The sequence below is a fragment of the Belonocnema kinseyi genome, chromosome 2 (genome assembly GCF_010883055.1).
Source record: "Belonocnema kinseyi isolate 2016_QV_RU_SX_M_011 chromosome 2, B_treatae_v1, whole genome shotgun sequence".
Classification (NCBI taxonomy): Eukaryota; Metazoa; Arthropoda; class Insecta; order Hymenoptera; family Cynipidae; genus Belonocnema; species Belonocnema kinseyi.
This window is the reverse complement of record NC_046658.1, coordinates 119,716,356-119,736,877: the sequence shown is the minus strand read 5'-3', so window position 1 is coordinate 119,736,877 and position 20,522 is coordinate 119,716,356. Positions and strand designations below refer to the sequence as shown.

The 20,522-nt window shown below is 28.0% G+C and overlaps 2 protein-coding genes across 4 annotated transcripts in view; one reads left to right on the top strand and one right to left on the bottom strand.

Annotated features, from left to right (window-relative positions):
- Window positions 1–2,126: 2,126 nt before the first annotated feature.
- On the bottom strand, window positions 2,127–10,006 carry LOC117167379 (phospholipid phosphatase 5). The gene is made up of 6 exons (XM_033352258.1): window positions 9,544–10,006; window positions 7,765–7,870; window positions 7,542–7,689; window positions 7,322–7,450; window positions 4,453–4,623; window positions 2,127–3,416 (listed from the first exon to the last, which is right to left on the bottom strand). Exons 1-6 carry the CDS (start codon window positions 9,624–9,626, stop codon window positions 3,301–3,303), a joined length of 753 nt encoding a protein of 250 aa, XP_033208149.1. The 5' UTR covers window positions 9,627–10,006; the 3' UTR covers window positions 2,127–3,300.
- Window positions 10,007–12,141: 2,135 nt separating this feature from the next.
- Window positions 12,142–20,522, top strand: part of LOC117167022 (KAT8 regulatory NSL complex subunit 3) — a 30,871-nt gene continuing 22,490 nt past the window's right edge. For 2 of the 3 annotated variants that reach the window (XM_033351571.1, XM_033351569.1), the window contains exons 1-2: window positions 12,142–12,395; window positions 19,152–19,491. In XM_033351571.1, the coding sequence (XP_033207462.1) occupies window positions 19,196–19,491 (296 nt within the window). In that variant the 5' untranslated portion in view covers window positions 12,142–12,395; window positions 19,152–19,195. Of the gene's footprint in view, window positions 12,396–19,112; window positions 19,492–20,522 lie in introns of all 3 variants that reach the window. The other variant, XM_033351570.1, reaches the window with a different exon arrangement.

Below are 20,522 nucleotides of genomic sequence, written 5' to 3'. Positions count from 1 at the left end.
GGAACCTTCAGGTGAAACATATAGGTTCCTATGTAGGATCCTATATAGGATCCTATGTAGGTTCCTATATAGGGACCTATGTAAGAATTTTCACTAGGGTAAAAATTTCTAAAATTTGTAAAATAAAAACTTACCTTAAAATCTTTCAGATTTTTGTGTTACATTTTTTTTTTAATCTTGAAATTTTTAGAAATTTACTTGAAAAATGATTTTTTCAACAAATAATAGTATATTGTAAGACAGTAAAAAGTCTTCGCTACCTCGCTCCACACGATATTTTATGTAAGAAGAGTATAGTATCCGATTTTTCTTTTCAAGTTTTCCGAGTCTTAGGTTTGAGGTTAGTTTAGAGGGAAAATCACCGCAGAGAACAGTGCGCATGGGTCGAAGTAATAAACGTCCATGCGCGCGCATTTCGCACGGAACGTAAAGTGCTCTTTACTGGCCTAGGCCAGTAAAGTACCTCCCCAACAACAAAGACCTGAATTTTAAGAAAAGTTTTTTATTCTCTTTAAAACTTTCAAAATTCACAATTTCCAGATTTCCGGCTCGAAATTTTATTCCCTATTCGTGGGAAATACAAGTCCTTGCGGTTAATCGCTAATGAAGATAATTAATTTTATTTATAGTGAACTGCGTGAAAAGAAAGTCGGATTATAATAGGTGCCATGATAAAAAGAAGTGCTTTCATGTGCTAACCCAAAACATCAAACTATCAAATGCTTGGGAAAAGATGGGAATCGAGGGAGGGGGGGGGGTGGAATATATGATACTTGTTTAATATAATTTAGTTATTGATTTTCCTAAAGGTTTAAGGAAGTTATACCTTTTTCTTACATGAAGAAATCAGATTGATGAGGGTCATCCATCAGGCAGTATATGTATTAACATTTCCTTAGGATATACCCTGCAGACACTTGCAAGCAGTAAACGCTGTTAAAGTTGTTTTCCTTCTGCAATTTGTTTGAAAAAGTTTAAAATGTCATAAATTTAAGGAAAATGATTGAGGCGTTAAGAACGACAACTATATAAAGCCCACTTTGGTCGAAAATAATTTTTTAAAGTTACAAATACTTTAGGTTTTAGACCATTGATAAATGTTAGGAATATGTAAAGAAACAAATTTTTTCTACAAAACGTGGTTCAAGTTGAGGTGGTTACTGAGAAATGATTATGACCACTGTGCAAAGCTCATTTTATTTTTTCTTCCGCTTATTAAATGAAATAATGATGAGGATTAATCTCGTATTTTATGTTTCGTGTCATTTTTTTTTATACTAAAAGATCATTTTCAAAGTTTTTAAAGTATTTTTTTAAAGTTTGCAATAAATTTCTTAATTTTTCTGGTGAAAATACATAAATTTTTGGTAAATTTCAAGATATTTTAGGTAGGTTTACAGCACTTTTCAAGAATTCAATTTCCTAAGTCAGAGACCACATCTCTAGCGTATTCTCTAAGTTTCTACCCTAAGTCAAAGTTTCTATGAAAGCACGGTCAGGCCAATTCTGTGTTGAGGATAACACTGTTTATAACCACTTTTTCACTAATTGTATTAACTTTTTATTAACTTTATACGTTATAATTCATCCACAAGAATTCTTTTTCAATAAATGAAAGTTGTATATGAATTCTAAGTAAAAGAAATTCTAAATTTATTTCAATTTTATTTTACAGTGTAACTGTTCTATAGCATCGATTTTGGGGTTAACGGTAGGTGGGAACCAACTCTTTATTGCCCGCTCCGCATTTGTTTGTTCACACTTGAGTACTCGCCTTAGTGACAACCGCATATCCCGCGTACCCCGCGCAGCTCCTGTTAAACCAACCTGTGGCGCGGGGTCAATTCTCGGAAGGGCTACAGAAAGGAGGGCTATTGAACGGTTTCACTGTATTTCGATTTTATACTGCTTTTGTTTTAAAATTGAATAATTTTGATTTTAATTTTTGATTAGCTTAGAATGCTCTTGCAAAGCAAAAACTTTTAAAATTGAATAAATTACCTTCAAAAAATTAATAATTTAACTTAGTTGTGAGTTAAACCTTTAAGATTACAGTATAATCATAATCACAATTAAAAAAGTTAGTAATCAATAAGCAAAATGTAATTAGAAAAGTTGAAGCTTGTATGGATTCGAAATTTTATTAGTTGCCAAAATTGTAGTGCTCAAGAGTTTATTATTTTCACCTCCAATTTCACACGCTAGAATGCACACATACACGCACACATGCACTCACGCTCACACATGCACACACACGCGCGCGCGTTTTGCTGGTTACATTTGATTTTATATAGATTTCAAACGCTAAAACTCTTGATTCGAATGTGAATGACCCCTCGGCAATATTAACAAAATTGCATCTGGATAACTTAATCTCACTTTTTTTATAGATTTTTTATAGACTGTAGAAATAAAAGTTTTCTAGGGCACATGACACGCTGAACAATTTTGTGTACCACTTTTTTCTTTCCTTATCTTTGGGTATAGATATAAATAATTTACCTGGATTTGTTGCAGAGGTATTCTTACATTTAGGCACAAAATAACAATAACAGCAATCCTATTTCATGAAAAAAACCCTGAATTTCCCGGCTTATTTACAAGATTTTGAAGGCATACTACGTCACATCAATATTGCGTAATGGGCGCGACAGAAACAGGAATTTTAAATGTGTGCGAATTTTTCTTTTTTAAATATAAATTGTAAAACAAGTTTTTTTACAGTATACTGGTGTGTTTAATAATTTTATAATATATAATTTAATATGTAAAACAATATTAAATGTCCCTATTATATAAGTTTAAGCGTTTCTGTTTAACAATCTTGAGAGAATGGAAAAAATTCAGAATAAAAACAGCGCTTTTGATGATTTCGTTAAATTCACGCCGTAATAATGGTAATTTATACTAAATTAATCAAAGCCTTTTTCCGCTGAGTGACATTTTTTGTTATGTACAATACAATGTTACTGACATGTTTATATGAGAATGAAAATAAGCCTCTCGTATATTATGTAAACTCTATACAGATAATATAGGTTTGTTATTATACAAAAGTCTGTTTTCTATCAGGGTGTTTTCAATATATTAATTAGTCATTAAGGATATATAGAATAATGTTTTTGTTATCTGTCTATCATGATAATAATAATTTAAGCACTAACTCACAGAATTACAGTCACAAAATAATTTCTGTCTTTCCATAATCATGATCTATTTCATGTAATATACTGTGAACCAATGCTTTTATTTACAGGTAAAAGGTAATAAATTATATATTACTTCAATTTTGGTAAAAAACTAATTAGCACTATTCGAATAGGGTCGATGACAAAATTGGGAGTCTAAAGGTGGATAGTAATGCCTATAACACATATAGGCCATCGACAATCCTATGAGAGAACCAACTAGCACATCTAGAAATAAAATTTTGTTAGCTTTATTATCAGATTGAAAGTTTAGCATACATAATAGGGTAATCCGAAAATGTTATTATTTTATTTTTTACGCCTCTACCCCTCATTTTTGGTTATTATTTGAAAAAAGAAACATTTTATAGGTTTTTTTTTATTTACAGTATTCCGAAGCGTTACAAATTTAGCATTTGATTCATCTTTTGATTTTAAAAAGAATCGTAGAAGATTCACAATGATGATGTAAAACTATCGCGCGAGCAACACAAGGCTAAATATTTCATTATGTAAATAAATTCACCTTCGAATTCGCCAATTTTCAGGTGTCTCTTCTGAATTTCATGAAACTAAAATGAAAATTTTAAGCGTAAATTATATAACAATCTTTATAATTCAAGTATGGAAAATAATGCACTTTAAAATAAATATTTTCCCCCTTTTCATCCTTATTAGTTAATGCAAAATTACATTTTTTTCTTTGGTACTTTTTATTATAGGAATATTATAGGAATATAGGATTTACAGGATTTAAGCTAATAGTATGCACTACCTAGTTGCTAAATTTTAAATTTTTAAATGTCGAAAGTTATAAACTATTGACTATAAATTACATGCAAAATGTTTATTTTAACAGCATTATTTTTAATATTTGCATTTATAAAAATTCTTATACATATAAATCACACTTCCAATTTTCATTTCAGTTTCATAAAATTCAGGAAAAATACTTCAAAATTACGTTATAGTATCTACAGGGCTGATTTTTGGCGATTTTGAGGGTAATTTCACTTGCAAAATGAAATCTTTATTCTTTGAATTGTTTGCACGATAGTTTTACATCACTGCTGTAAAGTTTTTAGGATTATTTTTAATGTATAAAGATCCATTAAATTTGTAATGCTTTGTATTAATCCATAAAAAATTAGAAATATTTTGTTCACTAAATGACACAAAATTAAGGAGGTGAGACTTTAAAAAATAAAAAATAAATAAATTCGTTTCGACCACACCAATATAAAAGTAAAAGAAAGAGACATACCTTCCCAATGATGGTGGTAATCGCATGTTCGACTCAAAGCTACGATAAGTGCGATCAATAATGGAATTACAAATGCACATAACTTCACAGAATTTCCTTTTCCAGCTATTGTAAATGTCCGAAATTTCCCAGCTAAGTAGAACGAAATAAATCCACAACTCGTGAAGACAACTAAAATAATTGTAGTCATTAATATTTATTTTATTATGAAATTAAATATAATAGGGTGAATTTTCTCAAAAATATGAGAACAATAGGGGAATAAATTCTTTTAAAACAAAATTATCTTAGGGTACAATAATAATTATATATGAAACGCTTAAAATTTCTACGATTTCAAATCGAAATATACTGAATTTGAAGCAAAATAGTTGAATTTTCAACCACAACAGAATTAGGAATAAAATAAATGAATTTTCAACAAAAGAGTCGAGATTGTAAGCTATAATAAAACAAATGTTGCAGAGAACCGTTGACTTTAAAATACGGAAGTATTCATTTTCAAAAAAGAGAAAGTTCACTTTCAACGAAATAATTCAATTTTAAAGAAAAAATAGTTGAATACTCAACCAAAAATGTTTAACCAAAAAGTTTAACTTTTAAGAAAAAGAGTGAAGCTCTCAACAAAATAGTTCTCAATCAATCCTCAATCCAAAGAGGTTAATTTTTAGTCAGTTTTATTTAATCTAAAGAGATGAATATTTCACGAAAATAACGAAATTTTAACACTGAAGTTTGAACTTAAACCAAGTAGTTAAATTTTCAACCAAAAAAGATGAATTTTCAACAAAAACAAAAATAATAGTTTATATTTTAACAAACAAGATTTTTATTTGGAATAAAACACAGTTAAATTCAAATAAAAAACAAATTTTCCACCATTTATACAGTTGAATGTTCAGTTTAAAAAATTAATTTTTTCATAACAAAAATAAATTTGCAATAAGTTAGTAAAATTTGGTAACCAAAGAAAAAACGATTTTAATTTTTAATTGCAAATGGTTAATTTAAATAAAAAATATGAATTTTCCACAAATCAAAAAGTTTAATTTTCAAAAAGTCAAGCGCTTCAGAAAACCGTTGACGAACTTTCAACATAATAGTTAAATTTTCAAACCATATAGTTAATTTTAAAACCTACAAAGATGAATTTTCAACCAAATGGACCACTTTTCAAACAAAAAACATTAAATTTCAATAAAATACCAAATCGACGAATTGCTTAGAAGACAATTGAATTTTCGCCAGAAAAATTATATTTTCAACGAGAAAGTTAATTAACATTTAAAAAAAATTAATTTAAAATAAATAATAGTTGAATTCTACCAGAAAAGACGAATTTTTGACAATTTAAACCGTTGAATTTACAGCTAATATAATTATTTGAATTAAAAATTGAACAAATAAGTTTACTTTTTTAAACAAAAAGATGAATCTTCAACAAAAATAGATGAATTCTCAATGAAAAATAAAATAGTAGATATTAAAAAATATATATTTGAATTTTAAACCACCTCCCACCACGGTCTATGTACGCTCTCCTCCTCGTCAGTGGGTGACCAATTAAAAAGCGATGCGAAGAGCGAGAACAAATAGTAATATTTCTCAAGTGTAGAATGCATTTTCTCAGTCATGTTCCATTCTTTTGTCGATTGATGACCTTTCAGTGTCACGAAATAAAATAAAATATTCAAAATATCAGGATAGCGTATCAGATCGGGTACTCTCTTACCTCAAATTTTGGACAGTCGATTGCATTTCGTAACGCTGTAAGGTCATCAATATTTAAGGAAAAAACACGATTGCGCAAATGCATTCTATTTTTGAAAAATATTATTGTTCAGACCTTTATAATTTAATTTTACGTTTAGAATATTTTCTCTAAAAACTCGCATGCAGTTGCAGTAACATGTGCTAACCTCCTTGAGGGCTGACATTCCCCTATCCTGGAATTCGACGCTTGAAAAATATTATTATTCAGACCTTTCTAACTTAATTTTACACTTAGAATAATTTCTTTAAAAAGGCGTATGCAGTCCCATGTCAATAACTATGTTAACCTTCCAGAAATGTCCACCTATCCTATCATGATCATGACGTCATGCTACAACACTCACTATCCTGCTAAATATTTGAGTCCTTTTTTGATTTTATTACATTGATTGTTTGTTACCAAATTGTACTATTTGAAGGAAATGTTTTATTTGTCACGTCGTACGTCAATAAAAACATTAATAATGATTTTTCTAAATTATCTATTTCTTAGATACAATTTAATTATTTTTTTAAAGTGAAATTAAAAAATATATATTTATCTGGATTGTTATTGGTAGTATTTATTGGTTTCAAATAGACCCGCCCTTTTCGATACATGCGCAGTTTAAAAAGTTGCTTCCAGCGCAGTGGATCGATACAAGGCCGCGGTAGCTAATGTACCCGCGCTTGGCCAAAAAAACCTGAAGGTCGCGGTAAAGGTTGGTGCCCCTGCAGCCTTAAAATTATCGAATCTTTCGCGTGTCTTACAATTAGAACAAACGAAACTTCACTGTAGTTGATTTTGTACCAAATAGTAGAATTTTGAGTCCAAAAAGATGAATTTTCAACCATATAGTCGAATTTTTAAACAAAAAAGATTAAACTTTAAACAAAAATCAAATAGTTGAATTTTCAAGCCCTAAGGGTTGAAATTTCGGTACGTGTAGCCAAGGCCTACCAAAATAATTATTTATGAGAAAAAAATGAATAAAATTTCAGGCAAGTTACATGTACTATTGTTTTTCTTCTTCGTTACGATTCTTTGTTTCATCTTACTTTTCAAAAAAGGAAATAAAAAAACAGGATACAATTAAAAATTAACAATAAATCTTACAAGAACAATGTCCACTTGGAAATGATTTCCTGCCTTCCATCACAACTTGATGATCGCCAGTACATTTTATTTCTAAGTTTGTTTCTCCATCCGGAAAACATCTCCAAAAAAAATCTGGCCTTGGTCTGCCTGCAGAAGAAAAATAAAAAAATTAGAAGAAATTGTACAAAAACTTCGTCACATTATTTGTGATTAGAAAATAGAAAGTTTAATATCTCACCTACGATTAGTTTACACATATCGACTAAAATTCCATTTAATCCTAGGGCTAGAGTTGAACAAAGTATTCCCTGTCGAAGATCGAATTTGTCTGCATTTATCAGAAATGTGATAACAATTATTATAACTGGAGGAACAAACACGAGCGGCTGAAAAAATGTATCGTTATAGTGAAAATTTTATTTGAAAAAATTTTATATTTGACAACAATTCTAGGTACATACCCATAATATATTTATTGGTACGTAATCATCCTTCCTTGGATTTCTGTACAACCAAAGTTCTTCTGGCTGAATTTTCCTTTCAAAGGGCTCCGAATTTTCCAACTTCCTGCAGAAATATTTTTTCATAGAGCATGTTTTTCAAGTTTTATTAGTATGTAATATTCATGCTAAGATTATTTATTGAACATTAAAACCATTAAAAATAAATGTTCAATCTCAAAGGATGAATTTTCAATCTACAAAGATGAGTTTTTGAGCACATAAACGAATATTCAGACAAAAAGATTAAACTTAAACTAAAAACAGTTCCATTTACAACCAAATAGTTGAACTTTCAAGCAAAAGAAAAAAATTAAACCATAACTAAAAAAAGTTGACTTTTCAACGATATAGTTAAATTTATAAGGCAAAAAGAAGCCTTTCTTATAATACAGTTGAATTTTCAAGAAAATAGTTAATTTTCAAAATAAAATGTAATAGTTGTTATTTCAGCAAAAAAAATCACCCAAGCACTTACATTTTCAATCAAATAATTCAATTTTCAATAAAACAAAAATGATGAATTTTCTAACCAAAAAGACAGATTTTTCAGCCAACACGGAAAAAAATCTCAGGAAATTAATACACGGTACTTGCTCCCTGATTTTATGACACTTTGGCGCGAAAACTAAGATCTCGGATCCCTGGCTTTTAAAGCATGGGTCCGATGTTTCAGGGATTAGGCCACGCTCCTTTGCTCTCCGATCTCGAATTCTATGCTTTTACATCATAGAGTCCGAGACTTTGAAGCACGTAAAAGTTGTAGCTCTAAAATCACGCGAATCCGTGAATTAATGTCTTGGAATTTTTCTGGGAAAAGAAATGAAAAATAAAATAGTCCAAATTGTTAAACTTTAAATCCAAAGACGAACTTTGGATACAAATGTTGAATTTTCAACGAAACAAATGCATTTATAACAAAAAAAGAGGAATTTTCAAACCAATTTTCAACTAAAAGTGGAAAAGCTAAGTTCAAATTCAAAACATCAATTTTCAACAAAAAAGTTGAAATTTCAACCAGAAAGATTAATTTTCAACAAGAAAGTTGAACTTTCAAAGCCAAAAGGCGATTTTTTAACAAAATAGTTGAATTTTTAACCCGAAAATATGAATGTTTAATCCATCATTTAATGTTCAATCAAATAATTCAAATTTTCATCTAAAACCGATGAACTTCGAAAAAAAATGGAATATTTAAATCATTAGTTGAAAAATGATATGAATCATTTGAAAGATAAAGTATATAGAATCTTTTATAAACAAACTAAAACAGTTTCAAAATTTTTAAATTTCAATTTTATTATCCTTGACATGTATTTAAAGTGCCATTTATTTACATGCTCTGTCTTTTATAAGATTTTGTTCAAAATCCCTGACTTTCCCCTAACTTTTCCTGACCAATAAAATTCCACAACTTTTCCCTGATTTCCAGATTTTACCTGGCCCTACGGTCACCCATCCTGACATCTCTACATAATATTTCATTATGTGCTGCACAATGGCCCGCTTTTTTGTATTATATCACCAAAAGACAAAATATCAAAATCAATCAAGATGTACTTGATTCCATATACACAGCAGTTCAAACCTGTTTTTTAATACGGACTTACCCGAACCTGTTTTCATATTGTAATTCAATATAGATTGCACGGTGTAGGCGAAATATAATATAATAAAAAAATTATATATATTTTTATAAATAAAAAAATAAAAAGATAATCAATAACATATTCTACTTACAAAAATAATACAGCCAAGAACACACGAAATATAATTTCTAGCCAGAAACCCTTAGAAAATTCAGTCTTGTTTGTCACAATCATGTCTAAATATTTCTCTTATCATTTCTTATGAAAGCGATAAAAACGCTGACGTTTGTTGCAGAACAGTTTTTGAACAAATTCATTCACGGATTTGTGTTTTTTGCTGTTTCCCAGCCAAAACTCAACACTCTCAACACTTATATGTACATACAGCAAAATAAGAAAGTATATGAATTAAATCAGAGGCGGACTGTGATGGGACTGAATCAATTAATCGGTTCCAAATTACCGATTGGGTTGTTACCACCCAGGTCTTTTTAAATTTTGTTTACAAATTTAAAAACTAAATTTAATTTTCTTATTAGTTCTATTTTATAGATTGTGCTGCTAATGATGACTCTGAATTAAATAGAAACATAAACAAAGAGGGTAACTATGTTCTCATAGACGCCCCTAGTGCGCCTAGCCTAAACTAGAATTGGGACACGTATGTACATAGGATCAGCTACGCAACGTCACCAGGATCTCTCTTTTATTCCACCCACGCTCGGTAATTTACCACATCATGGAAGTTTTCCATATTTTTCTGTACGGAAACTTTCCATGGAAACTTTCAACAATGGTTCCAAATTTGAATTTTTTTACAAATTTTAAATTTTAAATTACTATAACCTTGAACGCTTTAAAATTGTTATATGTATATATATTATTTATTAAGACATCGATCCATGAGACGACTGCAAAATCCCGAAAAATAAAATCCCCGACACTGTGAAATTCCCGAATAATCAAATTTCAGAATAATAAAATTCCCGATTAATGATTTTCCAGAATGGACCAAAATTCCCGAAAGATTATAATAATATTACCAAATTTTCAAATTCCCAAATATAAAAAATTAGAATTTTTCAAATAGATTTTATTTATTTATTAAAAATACAATTATAACATATATACAAAAATTATATCTAGGGTTTAAAGTTTCTAAAATTATTGTTTCAATTTAAAATAACTATCGTTGAAAAAAATTTCATCCAGAATTTTTGTTGAATTATTGTTATTTTAAACGATACGTCTCGTTCCGAAATTCAGGGTGAATAGTCCAACATTTTTCAAAAACGTGGCTAGTCGTCCCGAAAATTCAAGACCATTAATCCATCCCCCTTTCCAACACTCTCTCAATTTTTCGGGATGAATAGACACAGCCTATCTTAATTTCAAAGAATAATTTTGGAAACTTTAAACATCAGAAATCATTTTTGTTATAATAATATTTGATTTATGTATTTTTATATTGTAATATTATAAACTGTTCAGGAATTTTATAATTCAGAAATTTTATTATTCTGGAATTTTCTTATTTAGTAATTTAACAATTCGGAAATTTTATTTTTCGGGAATTTTTGGTTAAAATTTTATAGGGAAGACTTTCTGTAAGTTGTATGCTGGCTAAACAATTTTGATGGACAGGAGAATTTTTGTTTGCAAAATATGAATTTTTGCATTTTTCTCGGAAGCAACGAAAGATACAAAAAAATGTTGAGATAAGAGTTTTTACATCAATAAAATTTATACAAAAAATGCCTCTTTCTCTTTTGTAATATTTCCCCTTGCTTACGAGAAAAATTCAAAAATTATATTTTTAGAAAAAAAAAAGTCTTGAGGTAAAAAGTGGGGTTTTTTCCAGTAAATCTTCTTTTAATGTTTTCAAAAATAAAATAAAAAATACAAAGGATTTGGTGTAAAACACACGTTTCATTTCTAGCAATATTTAAAAAAGAATCTACTTATATTATAATATTACACAAGAGCAACATGCATTTTTTGTAGGAGTTATATATATATATACACAAACTTCAAGATTATTATGTTTATCTTTCGTTGCTTCCGGGAAAAATGCGAAATTTCGATTTTGAAAAAAATTCTCTCAACCAGAAAAATAAATTAGCTTAAATAAAACTTACATTCTTGTGAATTAAGAATATAAAAAAAACTAAACACAACAGGATCCGTAAATAAAACTGAAATATCTTAATTAAATTAAAAAACTATAGAATTGAAAAAGAAATGTGGAAGGTGTAATTATTGAAAAAAAAAGAAAATTGTCTATTTTTTTAATGTACTTTAAAATTTATAGCTGCTATTCTTTCATTTCCGAAAATAAACTATTTGCGTATATCAATATGATTTTTGTTAAGGTAAAAATAAGCCATGCTTTATTACAATTCTTACTTGCCGTAATAATTTAATTAGTTAAAATAATTATTTCTCGTCAATTTTAAACTTTTTTATAAAAAATATTGTTTTTTTCTTTCATAAGAAATGACTGATAATAGAATAATAATAATAATATTAAATACATACAAGCAACATACAAGATACAATTTATTGTAGGCTTAAATGAAATATGACCGTAAAGCGAATATGACCGAGTTTTCTGAGAAATAAAGAAATACGGTAAGATTATCTGAAAAATTACAGCTTAAAGCTGATTGGTTGCCTTTATAGAGTCATGAATGAATGAACGTGATTGGAGAAAGAAGAGATGCGTGCGCACAACGTACTCGTCAGTCGCATTTATGTCGCAGTTTATGCAACACATTTATCTCAGTGTCTCAAAATTAGTTTATTTTTACGTATAAAATGTTGGCTTGTGGTCGATCAAAAACTATATTTTAAAATATTTTGGGAAAGTGATGTGTTTTGTTCCTAAATTTGCAAAAAAATATGAAATGTAAATATTAAGATTGAAAGGCGTTGCTCGTAGTGCGTTTACTTTGAAATGAAACAAGCAACGTCCTGTTACACAGGGTTACACAACATTGTAAGGTATTGAATACATAATAATCATAAATATTAAATACGTTTATTTTATTCCACCGAAGAGACTGTTTTCATGGCAGACATTCATAATTAAATATCTGCTAAAATTTGAGGTTAATTGATGCATCCGACACTTTTTTGTGTAATAATTCAAGTGCATGATTAAATTCTTGTATAGTATGTGCAGAAATAAATAACTGTCGCGCAATTTTTTAGAAAGCATTCTTTTCTTCGTTTGTTTTTTTTTCTAAGACAAAAAAATTTATGTTTGAGTGTTTTTGTGAGCAAAAAATGTGAATAAATCCAAGTAATTACGTTAATACAATTATTTGTTTATTTTGGCTTATTTCGTGTGACAGTTTTAATCAAGGCAAATTTGGTTTTTTTCCATTGCTTATTATTTTCATTATTAATTTCATTATATTTTATTATTATTATATTAATTTTATTGCATTATTAATTTCTTGTCATCCTTATTATGAAGGATAAAAATAGTGTCATTTTGTTAAATAAATTTGTAAATTTAAAGAAGTTAAAAGATTTTGTTTTAAAAGGTTTTACAACTTATTTTCTAAATTTACCATGCTGGAAAATCACTTCTTTAATTTATAAGTAAATGAATTACAATAATCTATAAATAAACTGTGAAAAACACGCAGTTTGAATAAATAAAGCCCGGAACTTTTATTTATGATATAGAATTTTTCCTCCTAGCGCAAAATCGATTTTTTAATACCTTGTATTTTTTTATTTTCAATCTTGCCAATTATTCAAAAATATATTTTAAAAATTGTGCAAGTTTGGATTTTTTCTTACAATTTAAAAAAATCGAATATAATAAACTTTTTACAGATTTGATACAAAAATTTGGAAAAATTCGAAGACATCTCATCTGTAGGAAAATAAAATAATACAAATCAAATTAATATATTTGTAAAATGATTTTGATAGAAACCTCATGATTACTCATTTCTTAATATATTGTACAAAAATGTTTCTATCAGCAGAAAAAAAGATTTAAATTTTGCCAAAATTTTCCTTTTATCTCTAAATATGTTGCACCATGAAAGCAAAAAATTTCAAAACAATGGTGGTGAGTTAGTTTGATATTGTATAAATTTACCTTTAAAATGGTCTAACAGACACTAACAAAATGTTTATTGTATTAGATTTTATTTAACTAGTCTTTTATGTACTAAGTTTTTCTGAAAAAGAGTAAATCAGTGAAAAATACGTATTTTTAACTCATTAAGTAGTTTACTTCTAAGTTCTAAAATATGAAAATATAGCAGAAAACGGCTACTATCGGTTCACTAGCCACAAATCCTTTAAAAACAATGCAAACAAAAACATTGTTCAGTATACAAAAATTATGCCTTAGTATTAAATGAGGGTTCGGCACTTTTGAAGTCTGTCGAAACCTTTTAAAATTTCTTTCTTAAAATACCTTGAAATAATTGAAAACTTATGAAATACTTCGACTCCAATTGAAATCTTCTAAAATATTGTTAAATTCATTAAAATGTTTAAAACTCACTTGAAATCATGTGAACCCATCGAAATCTTTAGATATAACTTGAAATATTTTGAAATGCTTCGACAGTCATAAAATTCATTTGAAAGCACTTGAATATTTAGGAGTTTTGTAATATCCCGTAAAATATTGTGGAACTCAATAAAGTTTTTAAAATTTGAAATCCTTTGAAGTCTTCTACGAATTAGTTGAAATCTCGTAAGATTCTTCAAAAGCCTTTATATAATTTTCAGTCACTTGAAATCGTTAAAAGTTTGTGAAATCACTTGAAATATTTTAACTTTACTTGCAGTCGTTTTAAGAGTGCTGTGAACTCTTTTGAAATACTACGCAAATCCCAAAAAAATGTAGAATACTCTGCAAATCTTAAAACTTCTTTGAAATCGCTTAAAACCTTTCAAAGCCTTGTGATGTGCCATGAAATATTTTGAACTCCGTTGAAAACTTTCTAAATATTTAATATTAATATTGATTAATATATTCATGTTTTCTAAATATGTTCTAAATATTTTCAGTCTCTCGAAATCAGTTGAAATCTTTTAAAATCTCCAAATATTTTTTAATCTCTTAACTTGGTCTAAAATCCCTTGAAATATTTTTAAATAGTTCGGAAACGTTAAAAAAAGTTTTAACATTTCAAAATTCAAATATATTTTCCGACATCTCTTGAAATTTTTCAAATGTTTGAGATCTTATTATCTGGTGCACTCCAAATTTAAATGACCAACTCCTCGTTATTAAAGAATTAATTGCAGTAAATATTTGCTTTTTATTATAATATTAAGTAGTATGTTAGCGTTAAAGTAGATAATTTAATCAGTTAGTAGCGGATTTAATTCTTTAATTTCCTTAAAAAATAACTTTAAGAAAATATTGAAATTTGTATTATTTTTGCAATATATTCTTTAAAAAATTGACAAAATGACTTCATCCTCGCTCATTTAATCGAGAATACCGATAGCTTTAAACCCATTTAATGGAACAAATTGATCTCTCGTATAATTAACATTAAAAGATCGATAAACAGGCGGTGTCATACTCGCAATCGGTAATTTATTTTCAAATAATATTGATCTCTACAGTTTATGTTTGAGGATAAGTTTAGCCCGTGTAAATGAATAATTGCCAAATTACAAAAAGATGTTTAAATGAGTCGTCGGAAAAAATGTGTCCAGGAAACCGCGGGAATTTTTGAATTGGCTGATGGAAAGCAAGTGAGGGTGAACTCTTCCATAGGAAGAACGGCTATTAGCATGGTGGCGCCTCTACGGCCCATTTCGGGTAGCTGTGTCCATATTCACACAAATCGTGAAAATAGTTTGATCCAAGAAACGCGATTGAAGGATTTAATATTCCCTAGTCGGGATTGTGAAGTTCCGTTCACTTTGCATTATGTTTGCCAATATATATATATATATATATTTCAAGTAGATCAAAAACTCTTGGGTTTTTTTTACAAAACTCAATATTATTACAAATTTAGATTAATTAATTTAATTTGTTTAAAATGCAATATTAAAATACCTAAATTTAAAGAGGGCACTTTGAAAAAAGACCATATTTTTGAAACTCGGAACAACAAAACAATTGAATTTTCAACGCAAAATATAAATTGTTTCGAAAAAAAACGAATTATCAATAAATTAGTAGAATATTAATATAAATCCATTAATTTGTAACTAAATAGTTAAATATTCATAAAAAATTTTATTTTTCTACGAATTTCAAACGAATTCTGAATAAAATACATCAATTTTCTGCTAAATAGTTGAAGTTTCAACTAAAAAGATACATTTACACATAATTGAACCTTTAACAACAACAATAAAATAGTCAACTTTTCGACCAAGGAAATAAATTTTTAACGAAAATGAAGAATCATCGAATAACACAAATAAATTTTTTACTTAGCTTATTTTCCGAAAATGTTATCTCAAAACTGAAAAGTAAACTTTAAAAAATTGCTATAATTTTTTTGATATGTAGACATTTTTCTAAATTATACAAATAAAAAAATGTTGAGCTCATTGCGACACCGTAGGACAATTTTTTTTATTTCAAAATGTCATTAGAGTGTTTTATGTGTACAAGAAATTATGTGTCAGAGAAATGTATAGTACTGAATACGCCCAGTCAAATAATATTTGGATCAGTGTTGGTAGTAACTTGTTATAAGTAACTAAGTTACTAAAAAGTTGCGTTATTTGTAACTTTTAGGGTAACTTAGTTACTTTTTTTAAAAGTAACTTGTAACTTAACTTAGTTACGACTTTTGCAGCAACTTGTAACTTAATTTTAGGTACTTTAAAGTTACTTTGTGTACTTTGTATTCCAATTTCCAAAAATATATTACTGTTCACTTGGCGAAATATCTGCCTAGTTTTTTATTTACTAAACCAATCTCTGTATTTTTAAATAATATTTTGATAAATTATTAATATTTTTATTGTAATAATATAATAATAAATAATTTTATTAATCTTGTATTAAATATTTTTATTTTTAATTGGAAAATTAAGGAAAAGAAAAAATTAACTTTTTAGGTAACTTGAAGTTACATTTTCTAGTAACTGTAACTAGCTAAAGCTACAAGTAACGTAGCTGTAACTTTTTTTCGTTAAGTAACGTAACTAACTAGTTACTCAAAAAAAGTAACTTGCCCAACACTCATTTGGATCGAAGAAATTTTTTCTTTTTTCAAGAAATTATATTTTTCAAATTAAAAATTCATTCTTGTTTATAAGATTAATTTCTTTCGATCCAACATTTTTGTGATTTCACGTATTCAGTACTACATTTCTTTCATTAACATAATTTCAAAAATTTTGTTTTTGGCTCTCCCCATTATTCTGATATTATATATTTAAGAATACTAATAATTTTGTAAGAAAATTCCAAGAATTTTGAGCGATTGTCTAATTGAAACTGTCTCTTCTGAACTAAAAGTTCTCTAAAAGAAAGAATAAATAATCATAATAATAAACAACATAATCTGCTAACTATCAAAATTGTACTTTGCTCTTCCACAATTATATTAAGACTGTTAGATTTAATTAAACTAGTCACCCCTACTTAAAGCGCTATTATAATGTTGTATAAAAATAAAAATATAGTACGTCAAAGGCCATTATCCTCTCGCGTAGGCCGTAGGGCTTGTATGAGTTATCCTACAGGATTTGTTACTTCGTCCGGGTTTTTGTTCGCATTTTTCAAATTACAATTTTTAATTTCATTTTCTTCTTTTGGACCTTTTTGTACAAAATGTTATCATTCAATGCCATCTAACGATTCCTTCTTTATTTCACAAGATAAATTACTATCAAACATTCCTAGTATACGAACTTACTTATGTGTGCATTTGTAATATTGATTAGAATGCACCAGGGTTTAAAAATAAAAATATAAGATGTTGAGCTATGATAAAATTTAATAACATAGTTAATTTGAAAAATATGTCTGAAAATTCTCTTTTTTATTTAATCCTTTGTATTCTATATTTTGTTCTACTTTTTACTCTTTTTCTTCAAACTTTTCTGTCCTACATTGTCCTCTTTTTAAAATAAATTTTTGTTCTACTTTGTCCTTATTTTTCAAAGATTTTTGTCCTATTTTTCGAAAATCAATTATGGTCACCCTACTCTCACGAGGTCATCGCCATCAGACCCGACTAGCAAAAATTAAATCCTTCGGGTTTCTCAGGATACCTTTTGACGGACCATATTTAATTCAAAATCCATGATCCGTGAAAAGGTACATCTTAGATCAAAAGGGTAAAACTTATGTTAGATTTACGAGTTGCGTCTGCATGCGTGATTTGTGTATCCAGGTTTGACTATGGAAATAGCTACCCGAAATGGGCCGCAGAGGTGCCACTGTACTGATAATTGTGCTTCCTATCAGCCCTGTGGATCTGAAAACAAGATGGCGATTCTTTGGTGTCCTAAGTTGATTAGTTCCTAATACCTCCACCGCGGTGCTAGTTGTTCAACATTCCCTGTTTTTGCATTGTAAGAGATGATACTACACCACTTAAAAAAAAATTTAGTGAAAAAAAAGATACTTTCATTTAAAAAGTATCGAAATTGAAACAATGTCACACATTTATATAAATGCTAAAGGGAAAACGTGAATTAAAACGTCATCCAATAAACTTGGTAAAGTGATATATAAGATTTGAATAAAAAGATAAATATAATCCTTTTTATTTCTGAAAACACAATAATATTTACTCAATAAGTAAAATTTTTGAAAAAAGTATTGTTCAGAGGAACAAATATAAATTTTAATTTCAAAAAACGTCCAGGCTGTAAATGGAATCAATGTTTTACCATTTTTGTTTTAAAGATATAATGATAAAAGAAAGCATTTATTTGTTACATTCTTAACTGATTTCAAATACATTATATCAGTTATATATTAAAAAGCGAGAGTATTCACTTGGTAAATTTAAGCTGTATACTTTTCAAATTTTTCTTCTGGAAATTCTTTTTAAATTTCATTATTAATATTATTTTTTATGTTTTCGAGAATAAAGTATCATACTTGGCTTTTTATTCACATTCAAATCTAAGATATATTCCACTTTGTGAGGATTATTGTACGACCTTAAAATTATTAATATTTTCTCTTTAGTATTCATAGAAAATGATTGGAAAACTATTTTGAAATGTTAATTGAGTAAAATTGTTTTAATTTTATTAATTTGTTGCATGCAAATAACATGTTGCTTACTACAAAAATTTTAAAAGTGATCCAGTCCCATTGCTTTATATGCAAAAACAGGGAGTAGTGGGGTTAAAATCTGGAATATGGAGAGATGCACAGGGTTGTTCCTATGGAAGATATAACTCTCACATTTTCTCTGTTTCAGTGTTAAAAATTCTCTGAGCTAATAGTAAAAATAAGAGTGTTCATATACTTGAACTTAGGACCGTTCAAATGAACGAAACATTTTTTCCCATTTTCATATTTACAAAATAATATTGTTCCAACTACGATTAAAATATTGGATTCAAAGTTTGTTTTGTAATCTGTTTTTTTTTTTTTTCATTATAAATTGAATAAATATTTTAGCGTTATTTCTAGTTTACAAAACCATCAATAAAAATTTCGTTCATTTGTACGTTCAGAACTTCAGATATTTGAGCGTTTCAAAATAAAACATATTTGAACAATATATAATTGAAAAGGATCCTAGTCAAAGTGCATTTGGATAATAAAAATCGCAGGTCGAGGTTGAACAGTTCCAGTCAGAAGCAACTATAATTAACAAATGGCAGAGGTTGCTAAGACGAGTTCTGGAAGGGACAATCTGATGAAGATGTTGCTGACATCAGGTGCAACTGCACCTCCAGCAGCAAGTCCAACATTACCCAGTCCTACTGGAGATACGTTCGATGATAACCCAAACAGATTTACAACATATTTGCATCAGCTTGCTGGCTGTTATGAAATCGAAGTCGATGTCATCGTCAGGGATCATTGTTACGCCCGACCTTGGAATTGGAAACCGGAAAATGTCTACGTAAAACCCATCAAGAAGATTTTCTTCGGGAAAAATTCTTCATCGTAAGTTGTCCTATTTAATATAATTCTATTTTAATGGATCACAGTCTTTCCCCTCCGCTTCCCCTTTTCTTTTTCCTCTATTTTGTAAAAACTTCCCCCTTTTCTCTCTAAATATTTGATAATGCAGTATTTGAATTACGTGGAAACTCTCTAACTTAGTAAATATAGATAAGGTTTTTAGTAAGAATGGTTCGTTCTACGTCTACAAAATTATTCCATTCGAAACTGGAATATGTTACAGCGTGTAGTGAAAGTATAATATATTATAATTAATATAACTGAAAATAAATATTTTGTAATAGGTATGATAATAAAATATATTTGTATAATATTGAAATAATTGGAGGATCAGGATTTAATCATAACTGATGTTATTTTTTGAAAAAAAATTCTTTATAATGAGAACGATTTCAAATATATAAAAATTGTTTATTTAACCTATTTTATTTTGTTCTGACTTTATATCACCGTGAATGCATTTCCATCAATCCAAGTACGTATATCTAATTAAAAAAATTATATGATGGTCAATTTTATGAAAAAATTGTTTAATATTATTATTTTTTGTTTAAAATAAATTCTTACCTTTTCCCCCTTTTCGTGAAAAATTATCTTATTCCTCCTTTTTGAGCTCCCTCTACAAAACCATATTGTGAAGTTTGGGAGTAAAAATTCATATTTAATAGGAAAGTCTAATGATATATTTTTCCTTCAGAATTCATATATTTTGCTTGAAAATCAATTATTTTGTCAAATATTCAACTATTTTGTTAAAAAATACTATTGTAATACTATTATATTTTTGGTTCAAAAATCATCTCTTTTGGTTGAACATTTAATTGTTTTGTTTTAAAATCAATTATTTTGTTGAAAATTAAACTATTTGGTTGAAAGTTGGACTACTTTGTTAAAAATATATTTTTTGGTTGATAATTCATCTCTTTTGGTAGAAATTTCATTTTTTTGTGGATCAGTCAACTGCTTGGTTGAAAATTAATATGATTTGTATGAGTATTCTAATATATTGTTAA

Excerpts from the sequence above, each read along its gene's own strand:
- LOC117167379 (XM_033352258.1), bottom strand. The coding sequence starts at position 9,626 with ATGATTGTGACAAACAAGACTGAATTTTCTAAGGGTTTCTGGCTAGAA. Across the intron at positions 7,690-7,764 it reads TACCAATAAATATATTATGG|CCGCTCGTGTTTGTTCCTCC; the intron begins GTATGTACCTAG and ends ACATTTTTTCAG. Across the intron at positions 3,417-4,452 it reads TTACCACCATCATTGGGAAG|ATGTGCTAGTTGGTTCTCTC; the intron begins GTATGTCTCTTT and ends TTTTATTTCTAG.